General features: G+C 36.8%; 1 protein-coding gene across 2 annotated transcripts in view; it reads right to left on the reverse strand.

Annotated features, from left to right (window-relative positions):
- Window positions 1-17,532, reverse strand: part of Nbea (neurobeachin) — a 525,499-nt gene that overhangs the window by 323,134 nt on the left and 184,833 nt on the right. For both annotated transcript variants that reach the window (XM_060378339.1, XM_060378338.1), the window contains exon 30: window positions 6,180-6,618. In XM_060378339.1, coding sequence (XP_060234322.1) covers window positions 6,180-6,618 — 439 coding nt within the window. The remainder of the gene's footprint in view (window positions 1-6,179; window positions 6,619-17,532) is intronic.

Consider the following 17,532-nt stretch of genomic DNA (forward strand, 5'->3'; position numbering starts at 1 on the left):
TTTTAAAAGGTGTTCGACATCATTAGCAGTCATAGGAATACAGACTAAAACTACCTTGATATTCCGCCTCATCCTATTCAGAATGGCTATTGCCAAGAAATCAAATGAGAACAAATGCTAGTGTGGATGTGAGGGTAAAGAAACCATTATTCACTATCAGCAAGAGTGCACACTGGTACAAACACAAGTATGAAGATTCCTCAAAAACCTATATGTTATATGTCTCAGCTATTCTATTCCTGGGTATATATCCCAAAGACTCAATATTCTTCTAAAGAGATGTTTACTCTATCACTGTTGCTGTATTCACAAAAGCTAGGAAATGGAATCAGGTTATACGTCCTGAGAGAAGTAACTGATGCTCAGAAAAACATGTCAATATTCTTCCTCATTCGTGTATCCAAGGATTTTGAAAATAATACAGGCACTTGCCATTCCTCTTGGTTGCTCACAAGAACTAACTGATAAGAGCCTATCACAGTGTATATCACATACACTGGCTGCACGATGGAGAAACATCAAGCTGGAACTGAGCTGGAAGATGAAAGCTTCCTGAGCTGTTGCTGAAAGCTTCCTCTTTGCTGGGTAACTTTTACGGTACTGGTAAGTGCTATTAAAACTGCTAAGTGAGAAAAAGCGTTGATGGTATTACCTGCCTGTGAACACTGCTAACCATGAGATGACCCAGCCAGGCAAGATGTGCTCACTAGCGCAAAAGTGACACTACTGCTCTAAGGGTAAGTAACGTTCTCTGATCAAATCTGATTTCCTCTCCACACAAGGGGATCCATGCCTGGTTACTATAGCAAGTAACAGGCCCTGGATGGAAAATGAAATACAATTGTTTAGCTAAGTTGGAGCAATATCAAAGTACCTTTTAAATATTTATGTTTATATGCAGACAAATACTCCTCTCAGCTTTAATCAAAGGAGACTATTTCCAGGGGCTGACAGTAAATGCAGACTCATGATGGTCAGGGTGCTAAGAATAAACACTAGATGAATGATCAGCTCTTAGGAAGACATATATAACAGCCTCTCCAGGGCTCAGGGAAAAGTGAGGACAATGAAATAGAAAGAACATAGAAGCAGAAGACAGGAATAAGGGCTGTGACAAAGCCATAGCAATCACCAATTCTCAACAACTATGATGACCGCATAAAAATGAGCTGATGCTCAGCGGGCACAGGTGGAGGACAGAGCCAAGCCTACTCTTCACTGCTTAATTATTTGCCATCAACAGATTCAAGAAGCAGGGAAATCACAGCCTGCAGTTGCAATGCCCTCACAGATGGTCTGGGTAAACTAAGTAGGTCACAAAAAAATCAAAAGTCAAAATCTGGGAAAGGGACAGGTAAGGAGTGAGTGGTTATCAGGGATGGGAGTGAGGTAAAGGAGGACAGGTGATGAGAGTAATCAGAATACACTATATAAATCTAGGAAACTGTTAAAGAAAGAAATTAATAAAATAGAAAATGTCTCTGGCAAAAAAAATATGCAAAAATTTCATTCAGTAGAAGATACCCAAAAACAAAGAGGACAGTGGGAGGAAACAACAAGAATGGGCTACATAGAGGTCAATTATTAATAGCCAGATTTATTCATTTCCAGACTATCACCCTTTGTCCAAAAAGGCTTATGTAAAAAAAAAAACACAAACAAACAAAACAAAAAACAAAAACAAACAAACAACAACAACAACAAAAAAACCTGAGTGGAAAAAATGTGCTAACTATTTCAGGAATTGTAACCGTTTACTGAATTTCATGAGATATCACAAAGTTATTGATCTAACACTTGATCTATTATGCTTCTATACTTGATAAAATAGTGTAGAATACCAGGAAAGTGTTAAAAAATCATACTTCATAAATGCACCACTTAAAAAGGATTCATTATTTAATTCACTTAATCTGTCTCTGTAGATGCCAGGGTAGGTGAAGGAACCACAGAATACACCCAGTCAAAACTCCATCACACCCAGGCCATTCTAGCCAGGAGAAAACCAGAAATTAGAACGCAACATTTGACTTGGAAGAGCTGGCAGGTTTATAACTGATTTTCAATATATTTACTTTTTTCTTTTAAATGATACAATCAAAATAGATCCTTAAGCAAACAGAAAGAGTAGGAAAACATTACCAGCACAAATGATTATACCTTAAAAAAAAATCTTAGTTCTATGTTTAAAGAAGTAAGATCTATTTGTTAAAATTTCTTTATTACGGGAGGGGAGGAGGGAGGGGCTTATGCAGGGATACAAAGTGAATAAAGTGTAATTAATAAAATAAAATTTAAAAAATTTCTTTATTGCATCTTCATATTTTATTTTTATCACTGAAGCCCGTGTTAAAAATCTAATGATGTGAGGATATACCTACACTAAGCTTATGCTTTGTTAAAACAGAAAATCTACGTAAACTGTTTATTTAGCTTTATTTATTTTAACTCATATTTTATTTCAAGAATGTCCTGTTTTAGAAAAGAAAACATGTTGGAGGCAAAACATATTTTTAATTTGCTTGACTACATCAAATCTAGTAATCTGAATACAAAACAGGTATGTAAAACAAGAAAAGATGACATATATATACTATATAATTTTGAACATTCTAGTTTCTGCTAGTCATGGAAGTAAAACAATTACAAGCTTTCTATAATATCCCAGGTTTACAATTTCTAAAAAAAAGTAACAATAAAAATGTTCCAACAACCATATTTTCTTTATTATTATCTTTCCAAGCTAAGCATGTGTAATACAGTTTAATGTTAGCTAAAAAATAGTGGGGCAGGTGGGGCCAGAACTTTACTGGCAGATTTGGCAAAAAGCTAACAATGATGAAGTTATTGCCAGCCTGACTTAAATAACTAAAAAAACATAGTCTACTGGTATATATACCAAAGATGAAGTGCTGGTAGAGAATTTTGCAACTCGTGGTGTCAGTTTTCAGAGAACAATACTAAGTTTTGCTGTTAGAAAACAAAACCACCATAAATGTTTTCACTCAATAATAAAAAATCCTGTGCAATCTCTACACACACTGTGGTTTGGAAGATACAGCCTTTGGTAATTCAGTGTAATCAAAGACACATTTTTAAATCTTCACAGACACCACAAAGAAACAAAAGGAACCAACACTTACTGTACATGCAGATAAAAACACCTATATAAAGAATACCACATACATTTTGAAGAAATAGCAAATTCTAAAATAAGGTTGTTTTATTACACCTAAGCATTTATAAATTTGATGTTGCTATTTACGTGTTAAAAGTTATGAACTTTAAAATACTAAAATTTTTTATTTCATCTTTTTTTGTCTTTTTTAAATTATACTTTATTTACTAGTTCCCTCCCTCCTCCCCTCCCAATTCTTCCCTTCCTCCCCCTTCTCCACAGACTCCCCTCCCCAAGTCCACTGGTAGGGGAGGGTTTCTTTTTCTTCCTTCTGATCCTAGTCTGTTAGGTCTCTTAAGTGGGAAAAAACAGCTAATGTAGTTGCGTGAGCAGAACTCTAGTCTCTACAGCTTTTATGCAAATCATTTCCAAACCTAGAGTCTAGAGTAGTCATAAGAAACATATTGCTGCAATAACTGCAACAGACCAATAAGAAATTAGTTAACAAAAATATCACCAATGATTTCTAGTGCAACTGCACAGAGCTAGTTAAATGATTGAGCAACTGAGTTTACTGCTATTTCAACTAAAAGCAAAATCAAAATACTGTATGTGTAGAATAAGCCTTGTGGCCATTCTGTTTGACATTTGGAGATTTCTAGACTTTCATCCTAAAGGCTGTCTGTCATCTTGGATCCCATTTTTCCAGGAATTCAATCTATTGTTAAAAGAAATGTCATAACTTGGATTTCAGACTTTACCGTTTCAGAAATATTTTTATACACCACATAACTACCTTCAGACAGACAAGGTAAACATCAGCAATATACTGGAAATATAATTGAAAATGCAGCAGTCCAGGAGTTCTTATGGGGATGATGTCTCTGAAAAGCTCCTCAAAGCTTCAGAGTTTGAAGTTAAATTTTTGATGTTGTCACTCTCAATCTATTCACTGGCTGACAGACAATCAAACCCGTCTGGCTGGCTGGCAGCTCATTTTGCTGGCAGGTGGCAAACAATTAGACACACCAATTTGTGCCTCCTGATGACATTAAAGCATGAAACTAAGTTGTATGCAGGGCCTAGTGATTTGTGTGAAAGCATTTCAAAAATAATACTCCTTGCCGTGGCGACTCATTTCAGACTGCCACCTCCCATTACTGCTTTGAGCAGTGAAGACGACAGACTTGAGTTACGTGCAGTGCAAGGCCGCTTCTGTTCAATCCGTCATCAGTGCCCCTGAGACCTCAATCCCGTCCTTTCATCAATATCACCTCATCATTTACATTTGCTAGGACTTGAGCTACTGCATATATTAACTACACGAAGACTCTTCCTAAAAGAATAAAAACATGAAAAACATGCTTTGTACTCTTCCATTTCATTCCAGTTAACAATTTAGAATAATGATTCCACTCCTACTGCATTTTGCACAAATGCTACCAGGAACAAATAAAAAGTCCTATTGTTTCAAAACAACATTCTGGAAAGTATAAATGCTCTAGCTAAGAAAAGTGGCCATTCAGGTGACAGCTGTAAGCTGTAATGAAAATATCTGAATAAAAAAATCCAAATCAACACAAAAACATTTTGCATGATTATACCAAATCCTCTATAAATCTCAGTAATCGTCTAGACTTATTAATTTGATTTGTATTTTGACAAAATGTAAAGATATAATTTAAAATTCAATTGGACAACTTCAACCACTTTATGAATTTGTGATGTTTAGTATATAGACACTGATAGTCTTATGTGCAGAGAGAAGAAGGCACAGACTGACACAAACCCATCGGCGTCAATGCACTCACAGCCTGCAAAGGTAACTCGAATATGTGAAATAGAGATGTGATGTGAAATGCCAGAAGGAACAATCACCATGTGAAAAATATTAAACTATTAAATAGTCAACAACTATTTAATCCAAACTTTAAGAAAAGTATTTTCTGCATTTCAGTCTTATAATTTCCCACATCTTAGAAACTTTTAATAGTCATCTTTATATAATGGTTAGTTCTGAAAATTGTTATATATCCACTCAGTAATAAATAAACATTACTTATTCTGTTTTGCCTACATATTGATCTTGGTAATTTTGCTTTAAGAAACACTGATTCCTAAACTAAATCTTTATCAATAAAGCTTTATCACTAAAGATGAAAGCACTTACTTTTCACTCATCTCTTTCACACACAAATTCTTGGTATGAGGATATGTTTCAAACAAACAGTTAATTCATACAGTAAACCTGTACCTAGCTTAGTGTGAGTATCAACACACAAATGTAATTTAAACTGTACAGTAAACCAATACTCAAGCATTCTTGCTGGCAATGAGTGCCCACTTGCAGTAACGTTCTGCTGCTACACTTGATTTAAATTGTAAAATATTAAATAAAATAATTTTTTATATCTGTAACATTTTATTGTGATATACTTAATTGTATATGTAGTGAAATGGAAAAAGGAATCAGTTGCTTCCAAATATTTTGAATGATTTTTATATTAAAATGTAGATATATGGGCCAGGTTCTAAGTAAAAAAAAAAAAAAAAAAAAAAAAAAAGCTGTGCAAAAATATTTATTTTCAAATATCTGGCAAAATGTTTTATACTGATGACAGAAATTTCAGGAAAACAATCACAAACCTTTTTTTGTATTTTTCAATTAATATCAATCAAAAATTAAAATTAAATGAGACTATTTCAACGAAGTGTTTAAAATGTATAATAATATGACACTATTTTATAGTGTCAGAAAAGACTCGGAGAGAGTTATCCATTTCAAAGAGAGAACCTTTAAAGCAAAAGAGAAAGCAGGTTCCCCAGTGTGTGACCCACCTTCAGTGGTAGATCCCTACCTGGTGCTGTGTTCACCATTCCTAGTGCGAAGTGCAACTTACCACACAATGCCTCATCCCAGCCTCCATCCTGTGGGCTACACTTTGGCAGTCTTCTTAATCATAAGTGAGAAGTTCTTGAGAGCCTCATGATGCTCTGTAAACTAACAGCTTAATGTTCCGTCTATGCCCGGAACACCGTGGGTAAGGAGGTTGGAACGTACCTGTCAAAGGAATGAAACTGCATCGGAAGAATAGCTTGCGCTTCTCTCTTCAGTGCTGGGTCCGGGTATGGAATAGGCTCAGGGCCACATTCGGCAATCTCAACCGGAGCAGCCACAAGACTTTTCAGTATCTCCTTGACATTAATGCCTTTGGTTTGACTAATGCTAGATATGGATGGCGCAGGTTTCAGGATTTCACTGGGATGCTCAGTCAAGCTCTCCTGTGACTTCTTTACTTCAGATGACAAAGTGGATAAAAGTTCACTCATTGCATCAGGACCTGCAGCAGTCTCTAGCTCTGCCCCATCCAGGATGCTAGCTACTTGCTCTTCTACCATTCCAGAATCTGTGTGAGGAACTGAACTCTCCAGCTGAATATCTTCACCAGGGGCTGGTGTTTCCTTCTCCTTTACAGTGTCTGGAAATGTAGCAGGTGTTTCTGTAACGAAAGAAATCGGTCTGATTTAAAGGTGTCCTGTGCAGGTAAGAAGCAAATGAAAGTCCATGGGTATATCTACACATGCACAGCATAAATCAGCTCAGATACAGCATCCATATGCACCCGCCATTTCAGCACACATCAAAACCCCATTTCTTAAAAAAAAAAATCAAAAAACAAACCTGTCTGATGTTATTCTAAAACAATCTTTAAGAGAATAACTCGAATTTTTGCTGTTTAACTTTAGTTCTATATATATATACTGGATATGAGTCCTCTGTCAGATAAAGGGTTGGTGAAGATTCTTTTCCAATCTGTAGGCAGTCGCTTTGTTTTGATGACGGTGTCCTTTGCTTTACAGAAGCTTTTCAGTTTCATGAGGTCCCATTTATTGATTGTTGCTCTTAGAGCCTGTGCTCTTGGAGTTCTGTTCAGGAAGTTGTCTCCTGTGCCAATGAGCTCAAAGGCATTCCCCACTTTTTCTTCTAAGCAGTTTACTGTGTCTGTTTTTATGATGAGGTCTTTGATCCACTTGGACTTTAGTTTTGTGCAGGATGATAAGTATGGATCTATCAGTTAGACCAGCACCATTTGTTGAAGATGCTGTCTTTTTTCCACTGAATGGATTTGACATCTTTGTCAAAAATCAGGTGTCCATAAGTGGATGGATTTATGTCAGGGTCTTCTATTCGATTGAATTTAAACAGCAAAAAATTAAGTAATCCAATTAAAAAATGGGGTACAGAGCTAAACAGAGAATTCTCTGCAGAGGAATATTGAATGGCAGAGAAACACTTAAAGAAATGCTCAACCTCATTAGCCATCAGGGAAATGCAAATCAAAACGACCCTAAGATTTCACCTCACACCCATCAGAATGGCTAAGATCAAAAACTCAAGAGACAACACATGCCTGAGAGGTTGTGGAGAAAGGGGAATCCTCCTCCACTGCTGGTGGGAATGTAAACTTGTACAACCACTCTGGAAAGCAATCTGGCACTTTCTCAGACAACTAGAAATAGATCTTGAATCTTCCTCAAGATCCAGCTATACCAGTCCTAGGCATATATCCAAAAGATTCTCAAGTACACAATAAGGACATTTGCTCAACCATGTTTGTAGTAGCCTTATTTGTAATAGCCAGAAACTAGAAACAGCCCAGATGCCCCTCAGTGAAGAAATGGATGCACAAATTGTGATATATCTACACAATGGAATATTAGTCAGCAATAAAAAACAAGGAAATCATGAAATTTGCAGGTAAATGGTGGGAACTGGAAAAGATAATCCTGAGTGAGCTATCCCAGAAAGATGCACATGGTATATACTCACTCATATAGACATATAATATAGGATAAACCTACTAAAATCTGTACACCTAAAGAAACTAATCAAGAGGGAGGACTTTTGCTAAAATGCTCAATTCCTATCCAGAAAGGCAAAGAGGATGGACATCAGAAGAAGGAGAAAAAAAGGGAACAAGTCAGGAGCCTGACACAGAGGACCGCTGAAAAGCTCTGCCCTGCAGACTATCAATGTAGATGCTGAGACTTATGGGCAACCTTTGGGCAGAGTGCAGGGAATCTTAGGAAAGAAGTGGGAAACAGTAAGATCTGGAGAGGACAGGAACTCCACAAGGAGAGCAACAGAACCAGAAAATCTGAGCACATGGGTCTTTCCTGAGACTGCTATTCCAACCAAGGACTATGCATGGAGATAACCTAAGACCCCTGCACAGATGTAGCCCATGGCAGTTCAGTATCCAAGTGGGTTCCATTGTAATAGGAACAGGGACTATTTCTGACATGAACTGATTGGCCTGCTCTTTAATTACCTCCCCCTGAGGGGAAAGCAGCATTACCAGGTCACAGAAGAAGACAATGCAGCCACTCCTGATGAGACCTAATTGAGTAGGATCAGAAGGAAGGAAAAGAAGTCCTCCCCTACCAGTGGACTTGGGGAGGGGCATGCATGCAGAGGGTAGAGGAAGGGAGGGATTGGGATGGGATGAGGGAGGGAACCACAGGGAGATACAAAGTGAATAAAGTGTAATTAATAAAGAAAAAAACTAAAGAAAACCTTACGCCAAAAGAGAATAACTCAACCAATTTCTTTTTATTTTATTTTAAATTTAATTTTATTTTTTATTATTAGTTACATTTTATTAACTCTGTATCCCACTCCCTTATTCCCTCCCAATCCCACCCTCCCTCCCTCATCTCCTCCCTGCCCCTTTCCAAATCCACTGATTGGGGGAGGACCCTTTCATCTGACCTTGTTTTATCAGGTATCTTCAGGACTGGCTGCATAGTTCTCCTCTGTGGCCTAGCAGGACTGTTCCTCCCTTGCGGGGTGGGGAGGTCAAAGAGCCTGCCATTGAGTTCCTGTCAGAAATAGTCCCTGTTCCCCTTACTATGGGAAATTGAGCTACCACAGGCTACATCTTAGCAGAGGTTCCTGGTTATAGCCATACATGGTCCTTGGTGGAGTGTCAGTCTCAGAAAAGGCCCCTGTGCCCAGATATATTTGGTCCTTGTGGATTTTATTTTATTTTAATCACAGGCTATTTACCTGTATCCCAGCCGTAGCCCCTCCCACCCTCATCTCCTCCCTGCCCTCCTCCAAGTCCACTGATAGGGGAGGTCCTCCTCCCCTTCCATCTGACCCTAGCCTATCAGGAATCTTCAGGACTGGCTGCAATGTCCTTATCTGTGGCCTAGCAAGGGTGCTCCTCCCTTGGGGGTTAAAAGTTGGAGATCAATGAGCCAGTCACTGAATTCATGTCAGAAATAATCCTTGTCTGCCATACTAGGGAACCCACTTGGATACTGAGCTACCATGGGCTACACATCCGAACAGGGGTTTTAGGTTATAGTCATGCATGGTCTTTTGTTGGAAAAACAGTCTCACAGAAGACCCCTGTGCCCTAATATATTTGGTCCTTGTGGAGCTCCTGTTCCGTCTAGGTCATACTAACCCCCCCCCCCCCCTTCTTTCATATGATTCCCTGCACTCTCCCGAAGGTTTGGTTATTAGTCTCAGCATCTGCTTTGATACACTGTTGGGTAGTCTTTCAGATGCCCTCTGTAGTAGGGTCCTGTATAATGTTCTTTTGAAATGTATACACCTTACCCTTGTTCATTCAAATGCTGATTTCTCCCCCCTCCCCGAACTCTGGTTTCAATCCAGATATTGCATTGTGATACTCATTCTAAGCATCCTGTCTCAACTTGGTGTAAACTTCCAAATAAAGCAACTAGACACAATTTTGAGCTGGGAGGAGCCAAAGAACAGGAAAGAGAGGAGGAGCTAGAGGGCAGGAAATGAGTGGAAGTAGAAGGGGCAAGAGAAGAGCTTGGAGAGAAAGCTGGAGGAGGGATCTTGGAACTAGGTGGAGAGATGGACTGAACCTAAGATATCACTAAAAGCAAGTACAACGTGGGAAATCTAAATGTTAGGAAACTATGAGGGCTTGAAGGTTTAGGAGGGAGTAGCTATTGCCCAGCATTGTGTTCTAGGTTAATTAAATAAACCCAGTGTCTGTGTGTTGATTTGTTTGTACAGCTGCTTAGGATTAACAGCAGCATTACCAGAATATAAATCAATAGTAAATACTAATAGTCACCTACAACACAGTCTCATAGAAGACCCCTGTGCCCTGATATATTTGGTCCTTGTGAAGCTCCTGTTCCCTCTAGGTCATACTAACTCCCCCTTCTTTCATATGATTCCCTGCACTCTGCCAAAGGTTTGGTTATTAGTCTCAGCATCTGCTTTGATACACTGCTAGGTAGTCTTTCAGATGCCCTCTGTGGTAGGATCCTGTCCTATTGTTTGTTTTCTCCTACTTCTAATGACGATCCCCTTTGTCTTTCTGGGTAAGGACTGATCATCTTAACCCTGGTCCTCTTTCTTGTTTATCTTCTTTAGTGTACATATTTTAGTATGTTTATCCTATTTTACAGGTCTAGTACCCACTTATAAGTGAGTATATACTATGTGTGTCTTTCTGCTCCTGGGATACCTCACTCAGGATGATCTTTTCTAGATCCCACCATTTGCCTGCATATTTCATGATTTCCTTGTTTTTAATTGTGGCGTAGTATTCCATTGTGTAAAAGTACCACAATTTTGTATCCATTCCTTTGTTGATGGACATCTGGGTTGTTTCCAGGTTCTGGCTATTACGAATAAAGCTGCTACAAACATGGTTGAGCAAATGTCCTAGTTGTGTACTTGAGCATCTTTTGGATATATGCCTAGGAGTGATATAGCTGGATCTTGAGGAAGCAGTATTCCTGATTGTCTGAGAAAGTGCCAAATTGATTTCCATAGTGGTTGTACAAGTTTACATTCCCACCAGCAATGGAGGAGGGTTCCCCTTTCTTCACAACCTCTCCAGCATGTGTTGTCACTTGAGTTTTTGATCTTAGCCATTCTGATGGGTATAAGGTGAAATCTCAGGGTCATTTTGATTTGCATCTCTGTGATGGCTAAGGATGTTGAGCATCTCTTTAGGTGTTTCTCTGCCATTCTATATTCTTCTATAGAGAATTCTCTGTTTAGCTCTGTACCCCATTTCTTAATTGGATTACTTGAATTTTTGCTGTTTAACTTCTTTAGTTCTTCATATATTCTGGATATCAGCCCTCTGTCAGATGCAGGGTTGGTGAAGATCCTTTCCCAATCTGTAGGCTGTCGTTTTGTTCTGACAACAGTGTCCTTTGCTTTACAGTTTCATGAGGTCCCATTTATTGACTGTTGCTCTTAGAGCCTGTGCTGATGGTGTTCTATTCAGGAAGTTGTCTCCTGTGCTAATGAGTTCCAGGCTCTTCCTCACTTTTTCTTCTAACCGATTTAGTGTATCTGGTTTTATATCGAGGTCTTTGATCTATTTGGACTTTCGTTTTGTGCAGGGTGATAAATATGGATCTATTTTCATTTTTCGGCATGTAGACATCCAGTTGGACCAGCACCATTTGTTGAAGATGCCGTCTTTTTTTCCATTGAATGGTTTTGGTTTCTTTGTCAAAAATCAAGTATTCATATGTGTGTGAGTTTATTTCTGGGTCTTCTGTTCAATTCCATTGATCCACCTTTCTGTTTCTATGCCAATATAATGCATTTTTTATCACTATTGCTCCGTAGTACAGCTTGACATCAGGGATGGAGATACCTCCAGATGATCTGTTGTTGTACAGGATCGTTTTGGAAATTCTGGGTTTTTTGTTTCTCCATATGAAGTTGAGAATTTTTCTTTCAAGGTCTGTAAAGAATTGTGTTGGTATTTTAGTAGAATTGCATTGAATCTGTAGATTGCTTTTGGCAGAATGGCCATTTTCACAATGTTAATCCTACTGATCCATGAGCACGGGCGATCTTTCCATCTTCTGATGTCTTCTTCAATTTCTTTCTTCAGAGACTTGGAAGTTTTTTTTTTAAACAAGTCTTTCACCTACTTGGTTAGAGTCACCCCAAGGTACTTTACGTTATTAGTGGCTATCGTGAAGGGTGTTGTTTCCCTAATTTCTTTCTCGGCCCTTCTGTCTTGGGTATATAGGAGGGCTTCTGATGTTTTTGAGTTAATTTTTTATCCAGCCACTTTGCTGAAGGTTCAACCAATTTCTTAAAGCCATCAAAAATGTTTCATAAACATTTCCAACTGTCCATTCACTGCTAGCTCTCAAGCAACATACAAGAAAAAAATCCTGTTATCACCTTAAAAATTACTATTGTCCTTAAAAATAGAAATTCATTTTAAGTACTTTTGGAGTTTCATTAAGGAAATGTCTGAAATATTTAAATTAGTGGAATATTTAAATTATTGTAAAATTATACACACACAGATAATTGTAATTTTTTACATATGAAAGTTGTCAAGTAATTACTTCAGAAAGATATATCCTTTATTATCCTTTAGTGTACCACAAGATATTAGAGTATATGTACCTTTATTATTAATTATTTTAAAACCTCTTGCTTAATTTTTTGTAGATAAATATTAATTTATACTAATAAAAACTAAGTCTGAAACATATTCATCTTTATAAGCAGGAACTGTCCATATGCTAATTGAAATGGATGAAAAGAAAAATATTTTTTAAATGTCAAATTTGGGGCAATATGATGACTCAGTATATAAAGGTGCTTGACAACAAGTCTGATAACCTGAATTTGATCCCTGGAATTCATATAAGAGAAGGAGATAGCCAACTTCTGCAAGCTGTCCTCTATACCTACAATGTGTCATAAAATGGGGTGTGCATACAGGTACACACACACACACACACACACACACACATACATATACACAGGGTATAGGGAATATAAATATTTTTAAAAGGTCAATTCCAACTGCACAAAAGTTAATATGAAGTCTTCCATAGAATAAAATTATCAAATTCTAAATAGCAGTGGAAATACACTTAGTAAAACACATACACATACATGCAAAAGTCTCTAATGTAAAATCATGTGAGAGTGTGTGTATTTTCTTTGTTGCTGCTATTATTTTGTTGTTTAAGACAGGGGTTTCTTTGTGTACCCTTGGATGTCCTGGAACTCCCTCTGTAGATCAGGCTGGCCTTGAATTCAAGATTCACCTGCCTGTGCCTCCTGAATGCTGGGATTACAGGTGTGCTCCATCATACTCTGGCATAACTGAAAACCATTTCAAAGACGTTAAGAGGTTATGAATGAATTATTTATAGTATAGGTATTTGCAGAAATTGATTTTCTTCTGCATTTTAAAAGGTTATGTTGGTAAGACATCAAGCAAAGAATTGCAGCCCTGATATGAGCACCCAGATCAGGAAAGAAACCTGTGAGGCAGGCTAATGAAAACACAGAGGAATGCTTCTTCAGTAACACTGTCATGCACACAGATAAAATCTGCTGCAAGATTTTTCCATACATGAGGGTGAACAATCACGTAATGTTTCCGAATGATAGACACAGCTCTTGAGTTGGTGATTAAATAGTTGCTAATCTCGTGAATGCATAATACCATGGCATAAACATGCAATTTTATTAACTCTTCCAGATTAATTTCAGAATCTTTTTGCCATACTTCAAGAAACAAAGAAACTATTACCCCCTTTTCTTTTGATTAGACTTATACTGAAGTTTATATTTTAATTCAGAAAATCTTAACATTTTTTATTTAAACTTGCACTGTACAATACACATATCTCACAATGTAATATTATAGTGTAGCCAATCCTATATTTATTTACTAGGTTTAGTTTTGCTTATATATCAGTCAAGTTTTCTCAAGAATGAAAAAGAGAATACTCTGAAAACTAGGTAAAGAATATTCAAACATCAAATACTCAAGATAAAAAATACACTAGATGTCGCTTGTACTGTTTAAAGATGAAAAAGTAAGACAATTGTATTAGTTTTGAGAATGCATTCTCAATAGTACCAGGAAAAGCATCAGAAAAAAATGAGTTAGAACCATAACTAAGGTTTAACACAAATAAAACCTCATAAGAGAAAGTTAAGGCTAAAAGTAAGATTAGAGCATTATGAATAAAGAAGATACAAAATCAAGATTTTATTTTTGGAACATAGATTATAAGAAGACTAAAACATAATAAACTACTGAAAAAACAATGCAAATAGGACAGCATTTTAGAAGACACAAATTCTTTTTTGATCATTGGAGTCTACAGAAATTCTGGAATACTTATGCCTAGAGACCAAAAGAATAATAGCCATAGTTGTGGTGACATTCATAGCAACTTGATAGTAGGTTTTGAAAGCTTATATGTAACTTAGGGATAGAGAGGAGAGAAAATGGTTGAGGTCATTCAACTGCAGCAAAATGCCAAGATAGCACTGAAAAGTAGTCATGTCATTTCCATTACATAGGAGAGGGAATATAAGTGAAATGAAGGAACTTCCAGAAAAAAACAAAAACAAAAACCTATAGTGTCAGTGACAGTTACTAACATGGTCAATTTTATAGTACAGTTTAACCATCAAAAAAAGTATGTGGAGTAGACTCCACTCTGGCCTGAATTTACAGATTTATTGAACAAGGTTCAGAGTTTTGTCTCTATATTAATAAGATATTCAACCAAATTATGGTATGCTTTGCATTACAAGCTACATATAAGATTTAAACTTTTAATTTATATTAGACCAAAAGTGAAGTATTTTCCCAGTAAACATACTAAAAAAAATATCTTCAATCTATGGTTCTTCAACTACCACTCCAAATATTTTTTTAAGATTTATTTATTCATTTATTTACCCATGTTTGTGTGTATATAAAATTTTCTTTTGGACCTATTAGAAAAGGTATATGTTTTCATGAAGTTTAATATCGTTGTGATGAAACACTATGGCCAAAGCAACTTAAAAAGAAAGGGTTTACCTGATGTGTATGTGAATATACATGCATGCACATGCTAAGACAGTCAGAGAAGGGCTCCAGATCCCTCACAGCTGGGTCACAGACCCCACTGGAAGGTCCTGCTTGTGAGAGCAGACATTTAAAATCTGTTCCTCACAAACTGCAGCAACTCCCCTTCTACATGCTGAACTGTCTATCACTCCAGTTTTAGGGATAAATGTTGTTTGCACCAACTATTTCTCTCTTATCTGGTCAGCTGACTGACATTCAATGAGTATTAAAAATATTTAACTTATAAGATGCTTATAACTCAATATAAGTGTTGACTTCCAAGTTAAGATGAAAATTTATGAATTTTCAATTAAAATTCCAATCTTCAATACTAAAATATTTTAATAGTTCATAAAATATTTACACACCAATAAAAGTTTTAATTTTACTGAAATATTTAAATGATTTAAAAAATAATGATTTTTGAGTCTGAATGATTTAAAAAATAATGGTTTTGAAATTTTAATACAAATTCTATACAAGTATTTTAAGGCAAACTCTTTGATCATGTTCTGTAGAAGTGAAAATAAATGTTCAAAGAAAAGAAAGAGCAATTGAAAAAAAATACCCAGAGTACTTGCCCAAATCCCTAGCATAATTTCTCACTGGACTTTAAAACACCTTATAAAACATGTTTTCGGTTGATCCCATAGTGCAGCTTCCACTTTCTTATATCCGATGAGGATTTAATACAACTTTAATAGAAAGTTAGGGGCATCTGTAAAGTTTAAAGTAACAACAGCAGCATGTGCATTTTCAATAGCTCTCAATAGCTTTTATAGTTAACAGGCCAATCAGCTCACAAAGCAGAAACATTACTAGCCTGAGTGAGCTTGTCAGAAACAGGCAGTTGGATGCCAGATGCCTCTTAGTGTTTTTCATTGAATGTAATGAATTCACCTAATGTATATTGAAAAAAAAATATATATGAGGTTAAGTTCAACAAATGACATGAGATTTACAAGCTTTCCTCATCCATCACAGTCCTTCCCTCAAAATTCCTGTTTCTTGGTGATTGTAATATGTTTGACATATTAAAGTACTGAACTTGCTATTTTCCAAACTTTCCAGTAATAGTCTCAATAAAGTGAGACTACAAAGCAGAGTAATTACTCATAATTGTTTCCAACAGTAGAGATATAAAAGGAATACAGCCTAAAATCCAATTTATTAATAACAACTGATCCATAAGAGACAAGGGAAATAATACAATTAGGAATTAAGAAGACCTTTCAGTGCTGTGGCCACACTGCCTGGGTGTGGGTCTCACTGATCTTATTCTACCTATGCTGCACTGGACATTTCATACCGGCCTTTTCCATCTTTTGATGTTTGTTTGTTTGTTTGTTTGAGACAGGGTTTCTCTGTGTAGCCTTGGCTGTCCTGGGCTCACTTTGTAGAACCAGGCTGGCCTCAAACTCACAGAGATCTGCTTGCCTCTGCCTGCCTCTGCCTCCCTGAGTTCTATAATTACAGGCATGCACCACTGCGCCCAGCTTCTTCCAAACTATTTTTTACCTCTTGTCATTTTTACTCCACTCCTTAATCACCTCAGTGCTTCTCATCAGAAAGCCAGAGGTCATCTCTGAAATAAAAACCTATATTGACACTATTGCCAAATTCCATCCATTTGACCTTCAAAGTATCCCCATAGTTTACTTTCCTCTTTATCCCTACAATGCCACTATGATTCTCTTAAGCAATAACATCTCAAGTCAGAAGCAACAGACTCCCTAACAGTTGAAACTGTTTCCCTGCATGGCCCTCCAATACATTCTCCACTGTACCTACAATTTCTTTTTAAAATTATGCTATATAGAGTTGGTAGTATACCTACATCTACAGTATTTAAATTCGAATTCTCATAACTTGAAAATATTTGGTCTTACACAAAAATGTTAATTTTAGGGCCTTGAAAAGAAAGATTACCTTAGGTTACTCAAGTAAGGTAACTAATCTAATGATTCCTTTGAACAGAAAAAAAAAATCTTCCCTAAACTGTTCAGAGGAAACAGAGTCAAGAAAACAACGTTTTGACAATGCACCAATTACTTATCCATGAAGGGAGAAGGCTTTGAGACAAGGAATACAAATGCCTCTAAACGACAGAAAAGGGAAGAAAAATGGATACACCAGAAAGGAAACAAAAAACAAAGAAACCAACCAACCAACCAACCAACAAACAAAAAAGCAGTCTTGTCGATGTAACAATTTTAGCCCAATATAACTCATACTTTTAACAAACAGGGTTATAAGAAATAAATCCCTAAATAAGTTTCTTTTTTTTTAAATTGTATTTATTTTTTTATTTTATTTTTTTTTTTTTATTTTATTATGTATACAATGTTCTGCCTGCATGTACACCTGAACACCAGAAGAGGGCACCAGATCTCATTATAGATGGTTGTGAGCCACCATGTGGTTGCTGGGAATTGAACTCAGAACCTCTGGAGGAGCAGTCAGTGCTCTTAACCTCTGAGCCATCTCTCCAGCCCCCTAAAT

The sequence above is a fragment of the Meriones unguiculatus genome, chromosome 2 (assembly GCF_030254825.1).
Source record: "Meriones unguiculatus strain TT.TT164.6M chromosome 2, Bangor_MerUng_6.1, whole genome shotgun sequence".
Classification (NCBI taxonomy): domain Eukaryota; kingdom Metazoa; phylum Chordata; class Mammalia; order Rodentia; family Muridae; genus Meriones; species Meriones unguiculatus.